The sequence below is a fragment of the Stegodyphus dumicola genome, chromosome 3 (assembly GCF_044657685.1).
Source record: "Stegodyphus dumicola isolate Sdum_Otavi_A_Nest chromosome 3, ASM4465768v1".
NCBI classification, from domain to species: Eukaryota; Metazoa; Arthropoda; class Arachnida; order Araneae; family Eresidae; genus Stegodyphus; species Stegodyphus dumicola.
The window spans coordinates 34,653,005-34,676,569 of NC_140770.1; the positions used below are offsets into that span (position 1 = coordinate 34,653,005).

Here is a 23,565-nt window from a genome sequence, read left to right on the forward strand (position 1 = left end):
TGTATCTACTAATGTATACTTGTAACATATGCACTAATATCATTTTAGAGTCAATAATATAAATTATAACTGCTATAAAATATTCTTAGTGCTTTTTTAATGAATATTTATAAAAAATTTAAAAAAAATTGCATTTGTAACCAGCCAACTCTGTTATGACTAAGGGTATCTGGCTATATTATTTAATTATTTTTTGTAACTAACTGACCACCCATGGAAGTTACCTCTACATGTTAAGGTGAGTTACTGCTTTCCCTTAATCTTTGTTGTAGATGCAAGATAAAGCTAAACTTTACTCTTTATGGCTAATAAGACTTATAATAACCCCCCCCCAAAAAAAAATTCTCATCTCTGATACCTCAGTGGCTTATTGGAATTATGTATTAAATATTGTATATTAATTGGGTTAAAACTCTCACAAATATGCTTGAAGCTACAACACTAACTGGGTTGATAATGGGCAGCTAACTTTCAACACTTTCCAATCATACCAACTTCAGGCATTCATGTGTTTTCTGATCAGTGGTAGCAAATCTGCAATTAACTTAAGCAGCTGCAGTGGCAACAGCCAAGCTTCTGTTATGAGACATGTTGATTATTGTTTTACTTTACAATTTAACTTATGCCACTTAACGTAAAACTTGCATAATCTTTTGAACTGAGCAAGAACATGATGAAATAAAGCGCAAAAGAAAGAATCAATAAAGTAAACTATTAGTACAATTTAAAGAAAAAGCCTCTAAACTTCTTTAAAATATGTAGGACTATTATGAGTTTAAATTATAAATGTTTCAAGAAATTTTATAATTTAATGGTAATTACATGAAAAAAAATTATGAAGTTAATTTTATTCTTGAATTTGTTTTATAATTAAATTAAATATTAGATTATGCTTAATAATGCATATCACTGACAGCTGTATTTTATATTTACAAATTGCAAAAGTGTTACTACAAATGTTCAGGTGTAGATAATTGCTTTAGTTTATTCAGCTCCTATTTGCTTGATAGGTCCTTAATTTTTTTCATTGATGGTCCTTAAAAGTAATTAATTCCACATACAGAAAAGTGTACGAGCCCTTTGAAAAGCTGTTGATGGGTCTGTATGTAAAAGAACTGCTGATTTAAATGTGGTATGGAAAAGAACCTTTACGTCATCCAGTTCCAGCATATAATTTCAAAGATTCTAGCACTTGATTGTTTCTTATTTATTAATCTGCTCGTTGACGACAGCTGTTGTTATGTATCAGTAACGATCACATCAAAATGCATTCCAAAATATTTTATTTAATGTATGATTATTTATAATGGCATTGTTGTAAATAATAAGTCATCAATGTTAATTGTTATCTGTTATTCATTACAAAGTAAAGATAGATACTTGTCTGATTGGCGCTTTCTTAACAACACTTGTGATCTTGTAGCAAATTATTTCGGTTTTATTGTTATTCATGGTAATCTATTAACATTCACTTGTCCATGTGAAATTACACTTAGTGTATTTCAGAATTTGTCAACATGTGATTGCATGATTAATCGACCAACTCTTGGTTGCTTTTAAAATGTGTCTGTTTCATGCGTTTAGAATTTTTTTTTTTTTTTTAATTCTGATTTGACCAAATGTGTTGAAAGTAGGTGAGAAATTCTAAGTATATGTATTTAAATATTTAGTGACATATATCATAGGGCTTCACAGCATATTGATTGGGAAACAATTATAGTATTAAGAATATGTATCAAATAATTTTCAGTTCCTTTAATTTAAAATTTTTACATTTCAGGTGTTTCACAAATTGCTGTTGCTGTTAATAAAATGGACAATGTTAATTATGCTGAAGAAAGATATAAAGATATTGTAACTAAGATGTCATCGTTCTTAAAGCAAGTAGGTTTTAAGGAATGTGATGTAGCATTTGTTCCTTGCAGTGGTCTCACTGGAGAAAATTTGTTGAATCCACCTGAAACTCCAGAGCTCAGGAAGTGGTATACTGGCTCTACATTAATTGATGTGATTGGTAAATTTAATTTCAGATTCTTTTAAAATATTTTATTTAACATACTGTCTTTTTCACATGCAGAATTTATCTGTACATTGTGAATAAAAACTGATTATAACATTTTGAGATATGTAGGAGGAGTTTTCTGCAAGATTTTGTTCTTTATTATTATTGTAAATAATATTAAGATGTCTTAAATTATGCTACAAGTTCATGTAAATTTCCAAAACTGATGGGGGGGGGGAATGGAAATTCATGTCTTTAAAGTGCGAGTTGCTGCAGAGCTATTGTTATTGTTAAGATGAGTAAACTTTTGTGAAATAGGAATAATTTAACATGGACACATATTGATGGCATCTAAGGCATTTGATAGTGGCTGCTGTTTGTTCAATTTATTTATCATGACAGCAAAATTTCATAATCACTTCTATCACAAAGTATGGCAATTCAAGCTAGTGACTGCAGAGTTCAGCTTTTCTGGTCAAATGTGATTCATTTTGCAAGGAGGTTCACAGAAATGTGGAATATCTTAATTGTAAATATCTTCCAAACTAATAGACGGTAAAGAGGGCCATAACCTTAGAAATGAAATAGAAAGGAAATATATACATGATATATAAAAATGGCAATAGTCAACAGGAATCTAATCTAGAGATTGAAGATTCCATGGGATTTTCCAGAACTTACTCATATGTGTAACTTTGCCATGCAATTCTCATAAAGAATTTCCTTAATGGACATGGGATAGGAGCTGATGTTCCATCCTGCATAAATGTGACTTTAAGCAGAAAGATGGCATGACTTGCTAATTCAGGATTATAGAATACCTGCACATTTATTGTGCAAATCATCTAACCAGTTTTTATCAAAGGGGAAAAAGTTGTAGAATTTTGGATGCCGCAAAACTGGCTCTTGTGGACATGAAGTGGAAAAACTATGTCAACAGCTTCCTTACTTTTTACTAGATCTCTATGTCATGAATTGGCAGTTGATAGCCAATTCTGTTAACACATATGCTGCCATAAAATTATATATATGCTAAGAGGATTTCTTCTGGATAAGCCAGGTACATATTAGAAAAATTGCACTTTTTGTTCATTCATGGAAATTGCTTTTGATACATATTGGTCAGATACATATTGCTCTTTATATATTGCTCTCTACACACACACACAAGAAAAAGGCACAGTTCTATATTATCCATTCTACTGAGCCAGTTGACGAATGTTAATGTGCATTTTTCATATCTCGAATGCACAACTTAGGATAGGTATTAGGTTTATACAGTACAAAGTCTTTAATCCGGACATCAAAGCTACAAACTTTCTGCGCATGCGTAGCATTTACGTATGTGCATAATACCTTTATGCATGCGCATAATACATTAACGCATATATACAACCTTGCCGCTTGTCAAAGAAATAAAGGTAATATATCAAAAGAAAACAAATCCAGGTATGAAATACCAGGAGAGTTTTTACATTAAAATAAAAAAAAAAAGTAATTTGTTCTCATAGTAGTTTGGGTAAATTTGCGCTTTCTTAGCGAAAACCCTGCCCGATCAGAGGGTTAATAAACTGACTGTTGAAGGTGACTACAAAAGATGGTCACCAGCTACTGGTTCTGTTCTTCATGTTATTGCGTAATGCTTCATTTGAGCAAGATTTAATGCTGTTGTATACACAACATCAATTTTCATTTCAATTTACTGTTAATAAAATCAACTGATAATTATAATCAAAAGAAAATGCTTGATTTCTTATTTTAAAAATAAATACAGTACAAAGTCTTTAATCCGGAATGATCTGTAAACTTTACGTGTACGCATATGCGTTTACGCATGCACATAATATGTTCATGCATGCGCGTTTAATGTATAACAAACGGTATAAGCTAGGCTAAAATTATCTAATTATCTATTTCAGTTAATGTTGCAGATTGTGTTATTCCTTAATCTTCTAATTGGATCCGGCTTATTATTTTTTGCAGACTGTTAGAGCAATTTTATAAAAAGGAAGGTTGAACTTTCGATTATGTCAAAAAGAGTTTCCGATTCTGGAGCTGCCAAAGGATCTACAAAGCGAAAGCATGTTTCGATGCCCATCAAACAAAAAGTGGAATTGCTGCAAAAAATGGATTAAAGGCATGAAGAAAGTGACAGAGAGGTTAGTGAAAACGAAAAAATTTTGATTGACAAGTTAGTCGGTATTCTCAACACAGCAATTACAGGACTTGAATAGCGGAATTTTGTAACTGAACAAGCAAGAGAAAGTATTAGCACATAAAATGAAGCAGCTTAAACAACTTACATTGAAAGAAATGTTTAATAAAGTAAACAGATAAATATTAAGCTTTTTTTTTTTTTTTTTTTTTGTAAATTTTGATACCTTTTAGATCATAATTGCTCTTTATTTCATAAATTACGGTTTCATATTTTTAATTTTATAATTTCTGCATGCCATCTTACCAGATTTAAATTGATGATCTATAATCCAGAAAAACCCCTAATCCGGAATCGCCGAAGTCCCGACGAGTCCGGATTAAAGACTTTGCACTGTGTATTTTTACTTCAGATTATATTTCTCTTACGCAGAATATTTGGATGTAATCAGTTTTAACTATGTTTACATAAAGTTCTTTTAGGAAGCTTAGAGATCAAAACTCTTGGACATTACCTTAAATCCTATTGTTTAAATGCAGGAACATGGAGCTTTAGAGGCATGACAAGGAAAACTTAGAAGCTAAATTAAACTTTTAAAAGATCCATGTTGTTTTCACCTTTGCATTTACTTATAGCCAGTGGGAAAGCACTAGCAGTAATATCCCAAAGCCAACAGCTTGTGTGGTAAGTTAACCTACACTCTCAGTAAAGAGGCTTTTATTATAAAAGGTGCAGCATGCATGTGGATGAGCAATTACCTACTTGCAACTTTTGTGTGTGTTCATATCTCCATGCAGTAAAAAGCAGGTCTGATATGTCCTCTGTATTAAAAACGGTTATGTTTCCTGTGAAGATTTTAACTTTTGGCAACCGTACCTCTTTGTGCAGTATCTGAGCTTTTACCTCGCTACAGGTAACCCGATTTCACTGTGAAAAATTCGGAAAATACTTCCATGAAAATATTTTTCGCCAGAAATTTATTTTAAATTCAGTATCTTTAAATTCAATGCAGAAATTTCAGTATGTTTTCCTAAGAGTAATATTTTTCAGAGAATATTGCATTAAATACAGATTAAGTAAATATGTAAGTGAAAAATATGGTGGAAGTTAGCATTTCTATGACTATTTTTAAAATATTTTTACCAATTATATAATATCTATTATTTTGATTTAACAAGCATTTATCATGTAGTAAATTTGTATTATAATCGATTGTTTGATTATTATATTTTATGCAATCATTTTTTTTTATTTTAATTATTTTGCTTAAAATTTCATTTCATATGCTTAAAATTTGCTTTTACTGTTTTGTTTCGCTTCTAAGCTTTTAAATTCTTCTTGTAGATAATTTCAAGCCACCAGAAAGACAAGTAGAAAAACCCTTCCGTCTATGTGTGGCTGATGTTTTCAAAGGAACTTCTGGTGGGTTTTGTGTAGCAGGAAAAATTGAGGCTGGATTTGTTAAAAGTGGTGATAAAGTTCTTGTAATGCCAGCTGGAGAACAAGCTGTTGTAAAAGGTATATATTCTTATAGAAATGTTTAATACGATTTAGAGATATTCTTCATTGATATTAAAAAAAATAACAATAGTAAGGCTCATTTTAAATTTTTTTACTAGTACAGTTTTAAATTTAGAACAATAAATGATGCAGAGTAACATGCAGTAAAGATTGCAAAGATTATTATTTGCTCTGTATTTTAATTTGTAAAGGTATAAAATAAAAGGAAATTTTAAAAATATATAAATGTAGAGAGTAAATAAGGTAGAGAAATCATTGTGCATTATGCCATCAAATGTAAATAAGGTGTTATTACATAATTATAGTCAGTAATTTCTGCGATTATATATACGTGTGTGTTTTGATAAGCAAGTAAATAATATCAATAAATGCGTTAAAACACCAACATTAAACACAAGATAAAATAATTTTAGAATGCAAGAATACCACTTGTTGACACTGCAGTAATCCAATGGGAAAATAACTTTATGTACTCTAACTCTCTTTTGCATTTTGTCAAGGTAGAACTTTTTGAGAGCAATTAATATTTTTAACAGTTACCAGCATTTGCTCAATTTACATGTAGAATGAAAGCTAGCCAGTTTTGAAGTTCATGTTAAGGCAGAATTAAATGTTAGATTTTAAACATAGGTTATTTTTATTTGCAAACTATGTATTTCAAGAGGAATACATAAGATTTTTGCCCCTTAAAAAAAGAAATATCTTGCTTAGCACCCTTGAAATGCATAGTTTTCTAATATTTAAATATCATGCATGTAATTGAAAAAAGCAAAATATCTTTTTTCCTTTTATATTTCTTTTCCATAGTTTAAATTAAATCTTTGTTACACTTTTAACCAACTATGCATTTCTAAATTATTTTTCCATAAATTGCAAATTTTTTAAATAGCTATATATGAATATCTAGTCACTCAGGAAAAACGTGAGTATATATTTGCACAACCCTTAACTATAGTCTAAATCTCATTTAAACTCAAAGTTGGTTTCTTCCAACTTTTTTGTAAAGTTGAGCACCATATTTTAGTATGAATATTGTAATACAGTGCACACTAAAAATAGTTATTGTGCTGTACATTCTATCGGGTTTTAACGAAAGTTTTCTGCAACCGCAAATATCATCTGCACAAACAGTTTGCGTTGCCATGTTTAATCATATTTTGTCAAATAATTTTTGGCATTCAAAATAAAGAGACTTGTTTTAGAACAGTGTGTTGTGCAATTTGTAAAAAAAATATCGTTATGTATGAGGCGTCTGAAATGGAACTGTGTATCAGATTGTACACCAAAATCATGTATACCAGATTAGAACCATCATTTACTTCCATTTCTGTTGCAAAACATTCAGCTACAGAATGTCACCAAATCATGTGTACAGCTTTAGTGCACTGTGAAGGTTTGGTACTGAAAGTTCAAAAACAAGAACTATGACATTCAAGAAGCAGAGCACTCTGGCTGGCCTACTGATGTTCATAAGGCCTGCCTGCACGAACTTGTGGAAAAAGATCAATATGCAACCACTCGAGAGCTTGTTAAGGCATTAGACATTAGTACCATGTCCATTAGTTGCGCTATGCATTGCATAAATTTGATGTACAAGTTCAATCGCTCGGTGCCACATAACTTGACTCAAACAGATAAGGACAAACCTGTTCAGGCTTGTGCTAATCTGCTCGAATATCAAGGACAAAATTCTGGAGCGGATCACTTATGATAAGTGGATTTTCATCAAGAACATAGGCCAGAATGGGGGTTGGTCTGCACCCAGTGAGCTCATCAGCAGCGTCACAAAGTGCAATTTGACTAATAAAAAGATCATACTTTGTATCTTGTGGGATTGCCATGGCATTATCCGCAAAGAGTATCTGGAAAAAGATAAAATCCTCAACAGTAAGAGGTACAGTGAGATGCTAGTTCGTGTTGATGCTGCTATCAAAGAAAAATTTTTAAATGAGTTCCGGGGCACAGTGAGATGCTAGTTCGTGTTGATGCTGCTATCAAAGAAAAATTTTTAAATGAGTTCCGGGGAAAAAAAGTAATGTTCGATCAACGTAAGGCAAGACCATATGTGTCTGCATTCACCAGCTGGATTCTATACAAACTCGAATGGGATCTTTTGCCACACCCACCATAAAGTCCGTGCTCCTTCAGACTTATACCTTTTTTCACACCTGCAGCTAAATCTTGGTGCGGTCTTCCATTCTGCACAGTATGTTCAAAATGAGGTTGATCTGTTTTTGGACTCTTGGCCACCAAGTTTCTGGGCCTAAGGAAAAACTACCAAAATGTTGGCAAAAAGTCATACATTTGGGAGATGATTACTACCTGCACTAAAGGTACTGGTTTCATGTTTTTTCCCTAACTTTATTATGAATGTTTTTTGGTGAAAACTTTCATTACAACTAGATATAAATGTTATTAGTATATACCTGCATACCAGTTGCTTCATTAATGTAACTATGAAAGTTTAGTGATATGATGTAAGGATGTTTTATATTTTAATTTTTTATAGTTTTGTTTAAATAGTTGATGAATATTATACATAAAATTTGAAAAAGACAGCAAGAACAATCTGATATTGGAAAAATCAATTTTTATTTAATTTTTATTAATCATTTAATTAAAGATAAATTTATGGCAAACATAAGAAATGAATAATTTTATATTTTATTTTCTGTTGTTACATATTTGATAAATGCATTATAGAAAATTTTTAAAACATAATGAAAATAATCAGATTTTTATTTTATATTTATATTAAAAAAAGTCCTGTGTATTATTTCTGTATCAATTCTGCTCCTGTGTCTGTGGAAACCTTGAAATTTATTAGCTTCAGACTTCTAACAATTATTAACACAACCAGTTTTTATACTTAAAATCATTGTCACACATTCATATATTTATTTTTCAGTTATATGACTTGGTTTCCATCAATTGTTTGTAAAGACTTGCAAGTTGTATATGTTTTTATTTTAACATACATAGGTGTCTTCTGTTTAAAAAATACATGTATTTTGTATATAAACTCTTAACATTAATTTAAGAAAAATATATATAATAATAATTTTTAATTAATATTTAAATATAACTGGCTTTGGAAAAATTGAAGTATTTCTTTAACAATCTAGACAAGTTTATGAAACATTTACTAGATGCCCGAGCAGTTCATATTCACATATAAATTTTATGTAGTCATCTCAGTTGCACTCTGGCATAAAGACTAAGGAGATTAGAGCAACTATTTTAGCAATGATGTATGAAATGGAATAGTTATTTGTAAAAGCATAGCTTTAAAATATATTAACTTTTTTGTTAAGATTTTCAGAGGTAAATATCAAAACACGAAGGAACCTTGGATCAGAAACACTTCACAATCTTTTCAGTTTGCAAGCAAATTATCTGAACGAAAAAATGCCTTGTATGAGGAACAAAAAAATGTCTTTTATGAGGTGTCTCAAATTACAAAACTTGAGTTGGTAGCATATGGTTTCCAGAGGTGTTTTGATGTAATCTGTGTCTCATAATTAACATTCAGGACTTCTGGAAGTATTTGAATATTTTCCACTGCTTAACAAAGCCTGGCAGCAAATGGCTTACAGTGCTCTCAGACTGTTGGGCAACATGTGGTCCCTGAAGCGCTTTTGCATGGTCTGCAAATGCATTTCCCATAAATCAGTTAGCATTATTATTACAAGAATTTGGAGAAAAAGCTTAAGATTTTAATGATTTGATATCCAGTTTTACATTATTTTCATTACAAAGAATGAATGTGAGTAATGCCTCAAAAATTCTACAGATGGAGCCAATAAATTTACACTGTGATATAAATTTTATTCAAAGCTTGGAAAATACAGATTTGAATAACATTTTGTCGAAAGATAAATAAATACCGTTAGTTATGAACTTTTGAAATGTGAATGATTGCTTTTTTTTTGGAAGTTTGAATAGTTTTTTTATGCAGTTGAAATTATTAATTTATGCACATACAATTCATAATGAAGATGATTTCTAGTAATGTTTCTTCTTGTTTTATGAAAATCAAAACGACGTGAGGTTTTTGTTGTGAGAAATAAAGATGTTTCTCAGTTTATAATGCATCTGTATGTGTTTTGCCTGTATGCATGTAAGAAAAATTTAATAAATAAAAAAGAGAATAAGTTATGATTATTAATTCTAAAATTTTATCCCTTCTTTGAAGGTTTCATAATTTGTTTGTTTTCAGTTAAAAGCAAGTTATTTAGTGCATTAGAATTATTTGAAATAAATGTTATTTAAATTAAATTTATTATTATTTTTAAATAAATAAATGAAAATTTAATATTTAGCTGTCAATGCATTTAAATTACAAAATGTAACCAATGGAAATTTCTTACAAATACCAACCAACCTTTAGATTTCAGACAGAAAATAAGTACATTGGAACATCAAGATACGAGTCTAATTTGTTCCAGCATTGAGCTCGTATAGTGAATTTCTCCTATCTAAAACAAACTCCCCATTGAAAATAATAGAAATCCAGTTAATCCATTTCACACCCCAAAAATATCAACATAAAAATCAATTATTTCTAATAAATAATACGTGTAAATAATATAACCGCAGTTTATATTTATGACAGCTTCCGACCAGGGCTGTGGAGTTGGTAGGGAAAATGACCAACTCCTGGAATTTTAAAGACCCCGACTCCCTCATATAACATATACACATGGGTTACAGCTTATTTTTTAATATAAAAGTAATAGATGCTACAAAAAAATTGATGGCATAGCAAATTATTTATATTAATTAGCATTTATTGTGAAATTGAAAAACTGGCATTAGTTATTTCTAAAAAACAGTATAGCTTCTTCAAGATCTTCTTTGTTGGAGGGCCATAGATCCAATTTGATATAAAAGTTCTGCAAGCGCAATCATATTTTTTTTTCCCTTCAAAGGCCGTGTAGAAAATCTTGTTTTTATTTTTTCATTTTTATATCTAAAGGATCTTGGTTCTTTATTTTCATTTGCTTTGCCTTATCCTTTTCAATATTATCCAAAAATATTTCTCAAAATGTAATTCATCATTGGAAGAGGACGATAGAGACTCAAATGCAATGTCTGCAGTTTGACTGTCCTGATTCTAATTTTCTAATTGTTCTGAGAATAATTTCATTCTTAATGAAAGTTAATAGATGGCTTTCTTTGTCCTTTTTAATTTGTTTGTCATCCAAGAAAATTCAAGTGTTTCGGATCTACATATATTGAACCCAACAAGATCTCATCGTCTAGCAAACTAGTTTCTCTTTTCTTCATTGAAGAAATGATTCCTTCTGCAATAAACCCTCCATTTCAGATAGAACAAACATCACATCCTTCCATTCTCGCTTCCTGTCAATTCTTCAGATTGAAGTTTTTTTTGTTTTTGTGTGTGGCTATATACGATGTAGAAAGAAGAGTTTCCAATTCTGCAAGATCATTCCACAGTGTTTCTGTTAGTGAAACATTAGGGTTATCTATATCTTCTAAAAAAGTTCTTAATTCTAACTACTTCTTTATCATCAAATATGTACTTCCTTATTGCATTGCTTGATCAATAATTGCTCCTTTTCCTGCTCGCTTCCTAAGAATGGCATCAATTTTGGGAGTTTTTACTGCTATTCCTGCTTACTTAAATTTACCAGTGAAATTCGTAACTAAATGAATCAGTTTAATCACTAATGGCAAATATCACATCCACCCTCCTCCCTTATATTTATTTATTAATATGTCAATAAAATAGAAAATAACTATAAATATATAAAATATATATAAAAAATAAAAATAATAACTCAGCTTGTCATTAATTTTTTTTTCAATTCATTTTAATTTCATTTCAAATTCAAGCTGTCCAGTGAAAACTGGAGTCAGAGTCGACCTGTTTTTAGCGACTCCAGCTCCGACTCCTTTTACCCCAAAATCTGCATGACTCAAACTCCACAGCTCTGCTTCCGGCACCGACCTTTTAACTGCTTCTTGTTAATCCACACCAACAACAGCTCCTAGGAGTTTTGAACAGTGCTTGGAAGTAACGGTAACTCCTTTGTCTACATCAAGTTTCTAAATTTCTTCACTGTTCTTCAGAATAGTGCAGATCGTTGATGCTGAAAGGTCATAAGTCTTCGCCAATTCTGCCACTCTTACATCAAGTTTATATTTATCTATGATTTCTTTCTTAATTTCAACAGCTCCCGTATTTTTCTTTGCAGTACTATCTGAGGCAAAAATCTTCTTGGGAGGCATTGTGAAATAATAATTTTCACGTTAAATGTAATAAACAATTAACTTGCAAGCACACAAATGCATAGATAAAAAAACACTGAGTGATCTGATGTGGGAATTCTCTGAGTCGAGCCGAATCGGGAAATGGCACCATGCATATCAATAGCCTGGCTCATTACTCGAGTCAATGCTCATATTTTGAGACAAATTTTTCACTCATACTTTCCTCGTATCTCGAATTTCTGGTATATAAAGGTGCTCGTATCTCGAGGCTCCACTGTATAAATTTGAATTCTTTTTCGTGCCTATTTATATATGCTTTAAAAACTATTTAGTAAATGCAATTTAAAATTTATTTAAAAACATTTTATTTCTTTAAACTTTCATTTTATTAAAAAAAGTTCGGGCCCATCAGCTGCCGTCAGATCTGGCATTCTGCCTATGTGCAATTTGAGTTTGATATCACTAATGGGATCATGAATTTGGCTTGGAGGATATTACCACTAACCTGGGTTGTTGGTAGAGACTTCTTTAAGTATCTGTGATGCTGTGTTTCTTTAAGTATCTGTGATGCTGTGTTTCTTTAAGTATCTGTGATGCTGTGTGTCTAGGCAAAATCATAGAATAGTTAATAGTGAAGACATGGAGAAGTTACTGAAAGACCATAAAAATGAGTTCAACATGAAAGAACTACACCAACTTCAGAAGCAGCAATGAAAAATCTTTAGAAGAGGAAGAAGAAAAAAATGATCGTAATTCTTTTATTCATGATATTTGTGTAAAATGAGATAAGATGCAAATTTTGAATATAACAATATCGCCCTCATAAAGCAATAGTAAGCCTTTTCACTGATAATGTTATGTGTCATTTAAGAAATATTTAAAAACATTGACAACATCAAAACACAATGGTCAAATTTTGAGTGAAACAGAGGCGCAGTGAGTCTTAAGCAGAATTGACTGTTGCTTTGAAGCAAAGAAAATGTAAAAGAAAATTCCTGAGAAAAGACAGTTACCTGATGTTATAATGGAAGGAAATTTTGTACCCAAAGAATAACCTTTATATTTAATGATTTCCATTGGACATGAAGTTTTGCACAAAGTACCGTTGTACAGTTTAAAGATGTAATCATCTGTGATCTAGCAATGAGTGAATGCAGTTTACATTAATTCTTATGATGAAAAATTTTTTTTCCACTTTATGAACACTTTAGTTGGCAAATTACCTTCAGGAATGAATTAATTTTGTGAACCAAGGTTTCACTGTACACTATTAAAAAAACAGATGTATATTTTTAAGAAATGTTTCCTATAATATTAATAAAGTATGTCAATTTATTTCTTTGTAGCAATAACTACTGATGAATCTTCACTGCAGCACGGATTTGCTGGAGATCATGTAATACTGCAGCTTAGTGGAACTGATATGAATAACGTAGCATCTGGCAGCATGATCTGTGATATAGAGAGACCTGTAAAAGTAACAACATTGTTTGAAGCAAGACTAGTCATTTTCAACATTTCTACTCCAATTACTAAAGGATATCCAGTAATTCTGCATTATCAGAGCCTGAGTGAGCAAGCACTCATAAAAAAATTAATATCACAGTTAAATCGCAGCACAGGAGAAATTGTTAAAAAGAAACCAAGGTAATTTTCTCAGAAATGAGTAATGTTTTTAATGTTAGACTCTTTAGTCATATAAAATTCATATTTTTGCATTATTAAGGCCTGTTTATTAAATAATTAAATATTTGATTTGCATCATTGCCAACTTCCCAGGGTTTTCAATTCCTTTCCAAGTAGATAAGTGAAACTTTTGGTTTTTAAATTTTACCAAAGGAAATGTTTTCCAGCAATTAGTGAAGTGTAATGAATAAATAAAACTGACATTGTGTGAATTTCATTCCCTAACCTTTTGTGATTTTCAGAATATTTTTTCTTGTTAAATTTTACTTGATCAGAATTGTCTTAATGTACTGTAGATGTTTGTAGAATTTTTTTACAAAGATTCAGTCAAATGTGTCATAAATTAATATTTGTATTTAATTTCATTTTTAATCAATAAAAAATATGACTAAGTTTTTCAGTGCAGTATTATATACATTAATTGCTACTTTTATTTTCATTGTATTGAAAAATATTTTTATAAATAGAAGCTTTTTCCCTCTACTCAGGATTTTTTTTATATGAAAATGTAACCAAACTACAAAATAATCCGTAAAATTTAGAATAGCTAATAACATATTAATATGTTTTTCATCAAAATTATTATTCAAATAACATAATCGTGCATTATAAAGTCAATTTGTATTTCTCTTAAAATCACGTTGCTACACAATATGGAAACTCGGTTTTCCATATATCAAAGCTAGCAGCTCTTAAAATCACATTGCTACACAGTATGGAAACTCGGTTTTCCATATATCAAAGTTAGCAGCTCTTAAAATCACGTTGCTACACAGTATGGAAACTCGGTCTTCTATATAGGCTAGCAGCTGTAGACTCGTTATGCATTAGTCTAGTTTAGTGATACTGACCTATTAATTTCAGTTGTTAAAGATTTATTTTGCTTCAAGTACTAAAAATTTAAATAATCATGGAAATGTGCAATTTGAAATTTATTTAAATGTTGAAAATAATGTAGATGTTTATTTACTGATTGAAAGGTGAAGTTAAACTAGACACATTTTCAACATTTTTGTATCATAATCAAATTGGTTTAGATATATGAGTAATTTAAAGTTATTTATAATAAAAATTAATTCTTTCCATACAAACTTATTTAAAATTTACCATCTAAATCCCTCCCCTTTTGGTAGTCTTGTTTTTTTTATTGAATACCATTGCTAAATTGAAAATATTACTTCACTAAAGAAAGTTGACTGGTAATTGTGTAATCTAAGCATAGAATGTCAGTTTAATAATAATGCATTGCAGAATAAAAGGCTAGAATGAAATAAAGTTTCAGTAGAGTAGAATGCATAAAAATATGTTTTTAAATATCTTCTAGGCTAAAGAATGTATTTTGCTTATGTTATTCCTTTATATTTGGATATTGTTTAAAAATAATCCATAACTTTGTGTCTTTTTTTTATCTTAGGTGTTTAACAAAAAATAGTAGTGCTGTTGTTGAAATAGAAGTTAATCGTCCCATTTGCATTGAATTATTCAAAGATTATAAAGAATTGGGTCGAATTATGCTAAGAAGTGGTGGTTCTACAATTGCTGCTGGTTTAGTTACACAAATAAAGTGATTACACACACTTATGAGGTAAACTGATTTCTCTGTTAGTATCATATGTGTTAGAGAATACACTTTTGATAAAATTTTATTGGGCATGAGGTTTCCCCTCCCCCCCCATTCTGTAAGCTTGTTGTTATTATTATTTATTCTGTAGAAAAGGATTAGCCTTTGATATATATAGAGAAAAAAATTGCCGTTAAAAATTTTAAGAAAATTTATGTAAATTGTTAATTATAGATAGGTAGTACTTTTGTCACAGGGCAGTTGTAGGCAAATGATGGAAAGTTGATTTACAACAAAAGTTTTGCTTTGTATGATTTACACTAATTTCAAAATGGAAAGGAATTAATAATTTTTAAAAATTCCAGTATAATAGCAAGTAGTCCTAAATATAACATGCACATAATTAAAAAGTGCTATATATTACACACTTCTTAATGTAATACTTATGAAGTACTGGCATTATTATCTGCTGCCATTCTGTGAGATAGAATATCCTATTTGTATAGCTGATATTTTGATAAAAATATCTTTCATGTATATATAGGTTTTCTACTTTAATGCGTATTGCGTATAACACATTTAAAATTTAATAAAAAAGATCTCTGAACGATTTTAATATTGTTGGTATTAACTTTGACAGATTTTATGTTGAGGAGAAAGTGACTCATTTTTTCATATTGCAGAAATTTAGCAAACTATGTAATCTTTATCCTTGTTTTTAGAAATAGGAATACACCTGGGGGGGGGAATCCGCTTCATATAAAAGGTTGTAGGACGTATACTGTTGAAGTGCAAATATACTACTGGCTTTGAAGATGTGCATGGCTGGCTGACAAAAGTGGTATTTTTAATTTTCAAATAAAAATACAAATTTTGTCCTCAACAAATGAACAAAGCTTGTTCAGCAATTCAAAATATTTAAAAAAAAAAAAAAAAAAAAAATTTCTATAAATTTGAGCAAAAAGTGGATGCACCTAACAGTGTCATTATATTCTGCAGATCATTGGACAATGGTGATATGAATTTAGGCTGAAAAAAATAACCTTTGAATCACATGCAATATAAATAAGACTGATTTCGAAGATGATCAAACATAGGTCCATTGTTCTTCAAATGGAATGAAAAAATTTAAGGTGTGAGGAGTAAAGCAGGTTTTGCAATATTTAAGTGTAGTATAATTTTCATGTAAATTCTAAGAAAATGTATTTTTAATTCATTAATGCAAATATGAAAATTATTTTTAAATGAAAAATAATCCAATAGATAAAGAAAAGTTAGAAACAGAATATCAGAAATGTGGGAATTTATTTTATAACCAGTGAAGAATCTGTATTTTCAAGTTAAAAACTGATCATTCATCATAAGGGTACAAACACTTTTCTTTCAGACAGCCTTGTAAAAGTTTCTGCCTTGGTAAGTTGTGGCTGACTTCATAGAGGTGCCAGGACATTTTTGCACAGATTTTATCTTCAGAAATTTGAAACAGTATGAAAGATTTGCTTAGATCTAGATCAGCACTGTTCGACAGAAATACTCACATGTACAGTCAAACAAATGTGAATTGGCCGCTTTTTCATGAGATGAAATAGTTTTTTTTTTTTTTTTTTTTTCCATTTTAAATTAAAAAATTTATCAATAAATCTTTTCTATATGTTTAAAGATAATTACTAGAATAAAATAATGTAAATTATTGCAGCATTGCTGACTAAAACAAGTTATACATCCCAGGTTCAAATCCAGGCAAACAAGGAGGTTGGCTGCATGATTGATTTCTCCCATGTGTAACATGAATATGAGTATTCATTTCTCTTAGAAAGTCTTTGTCAGAGGCATCACTCCCGTCAAGCAGATAGTCCTCATATGCTTTGCCATTTCAAAATAACCATCTATTGGCCAGGACGTTCCATTTGAAATATGATGCTGGCCCTGTAAATGTATGTGAATAAACACATTACCAATATATGTTCATCAGATGAAAGAAAATATTTTCAATTTAAAATTTACCTGTAATGTTTCATTTGTAAAGAAAGTCATTAGAATAAAGGTAAATTGCTATAGTATTACTGATTGATTTTATATGGAAAATAATGATATAATTAATAGCAGTGCAAAAAGACAATGCTCTAAGAATAATAAAAAATCTATTTATACCTATTTATTTGCTAATTGTTTATGAGAATTCAGAAACTGCACTTCCATTGTAATATACAGTGGAAGCCTTAGGTACAATAGAACTCTGTAGGCTCAAAATTGCCTATATATAATGCTGCAGTATTTTTAACTCAAAAGAATGACTATTACAGTGGCCATTTTTTTTTTTTTTTTTTTCTTCTTATTTTTGTGATAAAGGCCCCAGGATAACTATCGGTCTCAGTGTCTCCAAAGGCTTCATCAAAGAGCTTTGTATAAAGCGTTATTTTCCATGTATTTTACTTGCTAATGAGCTTATGTGTAATCTATAGATCACACATTTGTCAGATCAAAAGAATACATGTAGCGGAAATCTTGGCTAATACTCAGGAACCCTTTGGACGAGGAATGGTTAATATAATAGCCATAGTGTGTGCAGTTTAAAAAGGTGGCTATTGTATTTGCCATGTCTTTTCCTCTATTTTTCATAATATCCTTTGTGCCTGAATTTATTATCTCTATCAAAGAGCTTTTTTATGAAATGTTGGTATTTCATCTTTTTGCCCTTTCATTATTGCTGTTTGGCAAATAATGTAATAATGCAACTTTTAGAAGCTGCACACTAATACTTTCATTGCAAATAGTGCAGCCAAAAAGTGAGCTATTGAAAGATAGGTAATAGAATTGTCTTCCTCCCCCTTTTTATACTTCATTGTACGAAGTAAAAAGGAAATATTGTAATCTTGAAAAATTTTGGGTTTCATATTTGAACGAAAATATCCATTTTGACCATTATCAAATGCAATCAACGGTGTTTTTGTGACATCTGTATGTAAGGACAGAATAAAGAACTCTTGTTCCCCCCAAAAAATTATAAAACTGATTAAAAATGAATTTTGATGAGAATTTTTTGTGTCCGCTGTGCATATGTACGTATGTTTATATCTCGCATAACTCGAAAACAAGTAGCCTCAGGACATTGAAATTCTGTATGGAAGACTGCTATAACATGTAGATGTGCACCTCCTATTTTGGTTGCAATTAGTGCACCAAAAGTATGTAAATAATTGTATATATATCCACTGAGTGATCTCAGTTTCTTTATTCATATATCTTTGTAAACTGTGCATTTTTTGCTTTAAAAAATGATTGAAATATGTTGTTTGTATCTTCCGGTTAAGGTTTTTATGCCTTTAGTAAGTTTGCATGCAATATTTGTAGAATTATCAACAATTTAAAAGTAGTTTAAGTGAGGCTAAGCCTAATTATTTTTACTATAGTAGCCATGTTTGTTTACATTTGAAACTTTATAGAATAGTGGATTTGTTGCCAATCTAGAAAAACTAAGCTTTGCAACAACAAAGATAATGCCTTCTTTTATTATTGCGAATTAAATCATCCTTAATCCGTTCTGGAATTTATTCGAAGAAATAAATGTTTAAGATATACTTCATAATTTTTAATAGAGATACGAGTTTTTGTGTATTTTTGCCTTGTCGCGAAGTGAGAACTGAATTAATTGAATGAGAAATACTGAATCGTCTGTGAAAAACTGTTTTTGTTCATTTGATTTCTTTTATGCATTGTTTTAGATTTATTATAGTATTTGAACAGAACATATGGCAACAATTAGATAATTTTTCAGATGATATAAATTTTGTGCATGCTGAGTTATAAATTGAATGAGATGTAACACTGATAAGTGAACCTAGCGCTAGAGTGTCACTATGCTGAACAAATATAGCGAATTTTAAAGAATTCATTTATTCTATTGTGGTTTATGCTCTATTGACGAAGTAGATTTAATTCAATCCACTAAGTTTAAATAATGCAAGAGAAAATGTGTATAATTTAACATTCTGTACAAGAAAGTCGTGGTGTACAAATCAGATTTTTTTTTTTTTTTTTTAAAATCTGAAAGCACTTCTGCTAAAATAAAATTTATAGCAATTATCATTGGTTTTCTTAAGAGGAAAGTGTATTCATAATTGCTTTGTGAGGTTCATATTCCAATTATGAATATGCTCATGGTTGGCAAAGAATCTGTTTTATTCTCGTAACATTTAGCAACTTTGTCCAGAAAATCATGTTTTTCACATTTCTCCATCAGCAGTTTTGTGCACCTTGAAATGCTTCGATTTTTCCCTTCCATAAATTAGATTGAGTTCAAGCTAGACTGTTTTGCTATGGCAAAGCATTAGGAAATGACAATGACCTTCCTTTAGGAGGGATGCATTTGTGGATGACATTGTAAGCTCACATTGACACGCTGTGGAGGACTTTTTTTTTCTTTTAAATTATGTTAACAATTTTTTATTTATGCTTGAGCATCACATTTTTCTTAATATTATATGATACACGTGTACTAGACAAAACTGCATAAAAATTTTATTTTCCTCTGCCATATTCGTGTTTCATCAGCTTGAAAATAATCCATATGCATTTAGCTTTCTAGATAAGAATTTAGATAGCAGTACATAATTTTTCCAAGCTTCCTTGAAGTGTCTAGTTAAATTTTCAATAGTTATCTAGAAAACTTTTCCTTTTACTTTGCAAAATATCTCAGTATGATATCTGTTATGCAGACAGAAAGGGCATGTAACAGATATAATGGATATTTTGTCTGAAATTTGGATTTCATAGTATGTCACTTTTCATCTGTGGGGAAGGCTAATTTGGGATATTGAACTGAAGTAGTCTCATGTTTTAAGTTTCATGCACAGATATTACTCAATACGACTAGTGTTACTCAATTATTATGCAGAGAAGAAAAACAAACAAAAAATAAAAATCTGAAAGGTTTCAGCTTTTTAACAGTCACCCAAAAGGTTTATTAAGGTATTTTGTGCTCTTGGTAAGCTTGCAGTCTACCAGTCTGCTGTTATATTTGCTGTTACTAACCCCTCTTTTTTTTAGTTTTAGTTTTATTATTAAGCATAATTTTCTTCACATTTATGCCATGTACAATTCAACAGCAAAATTTAAAAAAATTAAAAAACAGCATAGCAGTATACATTTAGAATTCCCAGTGTAGCATTAAGTATCAGCATACATTTTTCTTTTCTCTCCCCCCCCCGCAGTTTTTACTTAATTCATCATATCAATGTTCAGTTTTCTTACTAAGATGTCTTAACAAAACTTTTTTAAAAATCTTTTTGTTATTCATGTTTTGTACTTTATTAATGTCATATTCTTGGCCCTTACGCTGCATAAAATACAGTTCAACAATAAAATCACAAAAAATTAAAAAACAGCATATCTTTACAATTTCCAATAGACAGTCTCCCGTGATGGAAATAAAAATATATTTTTCCATATGGTGTTGCCGCTGCTTGCTTTGAAATCATTGAATTTGTTAATCAAAAATTCATTAAAGCTTTACAAAATATGAAATAGATAATAAAACAAATTTGAAATTCAGGTTTTAGAATTTACTGAATATTATATTGTAGTCCATATTAGTTATTTGAACTCAACTTAAGTACAATTTTCATCTATTTTTAGTCTAAAGGGGCTTTGTCCCTGAGGGACTATTATTTTCATTTTGGCATTTTGAGTTGAAATCTTTAAAAGGCTGTATCACTTTTCAATTTGTTGCCCCCAAATATTATCACCCTGTATTATATTTGAAGAAATTAAATAATGAAAAATCTGCATAAATTTATGTATGTTTCTTGCATTGTGATAAAACAACAGTATCTAGAGCGATCAAATTTTGAATGACGTAATCCTACTGCAAGTATGTTCATCTGGAAGCCCAAATTTGAAATTTGGAATATGTTTTATTATCGATTTCATATTTGTAAAACTTTAAAAATTTCTGATTAACAAAATCAATAATTTCAGAGTGAGTAATGGCAACGTTGTACAGAAAAAATATTATCTCCAGCGCTCGAAGACTGTGTATCGGAAATTCTAAAGATATGCTCAATTTAAATTATTTTGTGATTTTGCTGTTGAACTGAATTTTATGGTTTACGTGCGAAGAACATAATATTTAATAAATAAAGGTAACACAAAATGTTAAAAAATGCCTCTTTGGAAATAATTTAAAATCTAAAACCTTTCAGATTTTCTTTTTTATGTTTTAAAATAATTTTTTTACTCACAAGTTAGTAATTGAAGTATGTTTAAAAAATGTCCATTAATTTATTGGTCGTGATGTAACCTTTGTTTGATAACCATAGATTAATGAATTTGCTTACATTTTATAACTACAAAAACTATACAAGGACTTTATGCCTAACAGTAGGATTATCTGTTTGGGTAAGGAACAAAACTAGGAATGAAAGCAGTTATGTTTGTTTAAACATGCAGTATAAAATATTCATCCGCTGTCTACTTTAATATTGGATATGCAGCACTTTACATGTGAATGTACACAGTGTATAAAAAATAAATAGAAAATTGATTTATTTATAGCAAGTTTGTTGATATTAATAAATTGCATCATTCACTGAATTCTTGTTTAAAATTATGAAATGCCGAAAGATAAGATTTACAGCCCTACTTCTTGATTTGTACTTCCATCAAATTCCATTATTATTGATTATTTATGAATTTATTATTTATAAATTTGCATAAATTAAAAATAGTGAAAATCCTAAGTGTTATCTAGAACAATTCTGATTACCTATGTATTTATATTTTTAGGTTTTGTGGCTTCTAAAAGGAAAATATATGTTCTTCATGCAGAATTTGTTTAAATTTGGAATTGTAAAATAGTTTTCATTTTTCAATAAATTAAAATTATTTGTGTATATTGTTATAACTGTTGTATGAATTCAGATTTTATAAAACATATGAAACAAAATTTAACTACATAAAACATTTTAACTAAAAAATTTAATTATAATTGAATTCATGTATAAACAATGAAATTAGTATATATACTTCATATAAGCATAGTGAAAACTATTAACTGAAATTCTGATTATATAGGTAGTGGAATATCTGTGTTTCATACAAAAGAAAGAACAGAAGAAATTATAATCTTGTGAACATTTGCTTTCTTTGACTGAGATTTTTTGAAAGAAATTGGGGATTTTTTATAATTAAACTTACTGTTAAGATATAAGTAGAAGCTGAAAGTTTAATATTAATTTGTGTTTTAGGATTTGCAGTAGCATTAAGGAAAATAATCTACAGTCCCCAAATCACACACCTACTAAATCTGAGTTATAAAAGCTGGCTATATGTTTGATGTATCGTTACGGTGTTAAGGATTTTCAAAATGTAAGTGATAAACGGAGATTAGTGGTTGCAGAAAGGAACCATCTAGGATTTTATTAGACCAACGTCGTCCAACCCGCGGGCCGCATGTGGCCCTCTTTTTAATTTTTTTTGCACTTGGCCTTCTTTACTGGAGAAAAAAATGTCAGTTAAACATTTGCAAAGACAAAAGACCCTTCTTACTGCTTTAAATAATAAATAATAAATATAAATAATTACATTAAATATAATAATTAAATAATATAAATTATAAGGCTTGGACAATGAAAACTGTTGTAAATATTGTAAATTTAATAAGGCAAAGTCCAGAGACACAGAGCATTTATTGCATTTGTGGACAATTTGTATACTGAGTGTGGTGACATTTCATTGTACTGCCAAGTGCTCTGGCTAAGTGCTGGAAATTGTCTGCAACATTTTTTTGGGTTGAGGAATAAAACTCTTGCTTTTCTCAAAAAAGAAAACATTAGGCATGAGTATCAAGAAACATTGGAAGAAATCCAGTTTTTTTTCTTTGCTTTTCTGACAGATTTAACAACCCGTCTAAATGCTTTAAACTACGAGGCAGAAAACAAAATATATCCCAGCTTTATGGACATACTGAAGGCTTAGGCTTTCGCAAAAAAATTTAATGCGAATTGCACTGAAGACAAGTAATATGGCACATTTCTCATTTTGTCAGCAGCTGAAAAAAGAAAATGACACAAATTTTAGTACGTCTCATGAAATATTTACTGAAATCAAGAAAGAGTCCCAGGATTTTGATTTCCTAAAAACAAAACTTCGTTGAACAACCCCTTGGAGAATGAAGTGAGGTGCCTTGCGACCTTCGAATGGAAATTTGTGATCTTCAGGCAGATCCATTCTACCAGACTAAAACATGTGATGTCACTAAACATTTCTGGAAACTGATTTCTAAAGAATGTTTTCCCAAATTCTGCATAAATTCTCTTTGCAAATGTTATTGCTGTTTGGTAGTACATATGTGTGTCAAAGTGCTTTTTTCTGCTCTCAAACAAATTAAATCAAAAACGAGAAATC

The 23,565-nt window shown here is 30.0% G+C and overlaps 1 protein-coding gene across 2 annotated transcripts in view; it reads left to right on the plus strand.

The window, feature by feature from the left end:
* The window catches only part of HBS1 (translation elongation factor EF-1alpha (GTPase) HBS1), a 59,101-nt gene extending 37,049 nt beyond the window's left edge, over positions 1 to 22,052 (plus strand). For both annotated transcript variants that reach the window (XM_035356483.2, XM_035356484.2), the window contains 5 exons: positions 1,781 to 2,014; positions 5,502 to 5,675; positions 13,262 to 13,562; positions 15,016 to 15,186; positions 21,946 to 22,052. In XM_035356483.2, coding sequence (XP_035212374.1) covers positions 1,781 to 2,014; positions 5,502 to 5,675; positions 13,262 to 13,562; positions 15,016 to 15,169 — 863 coding nt within the window. In that variant the 3' untranslated portion in view covers positions 15,170 to 15,186; positions 21,946 to 22,052. The remainder of the gene's footprint in view (positions 1 to 1,780; positions 2,015 to 5,501; positions 5,676 to 13,261; positions 13,563 to 15,015; positions 15,187 to 21,945) is intronic.
* The last annotated feature ends 1,513 nt before the right edge of the window (positions 22,053 to 23,565 follow it).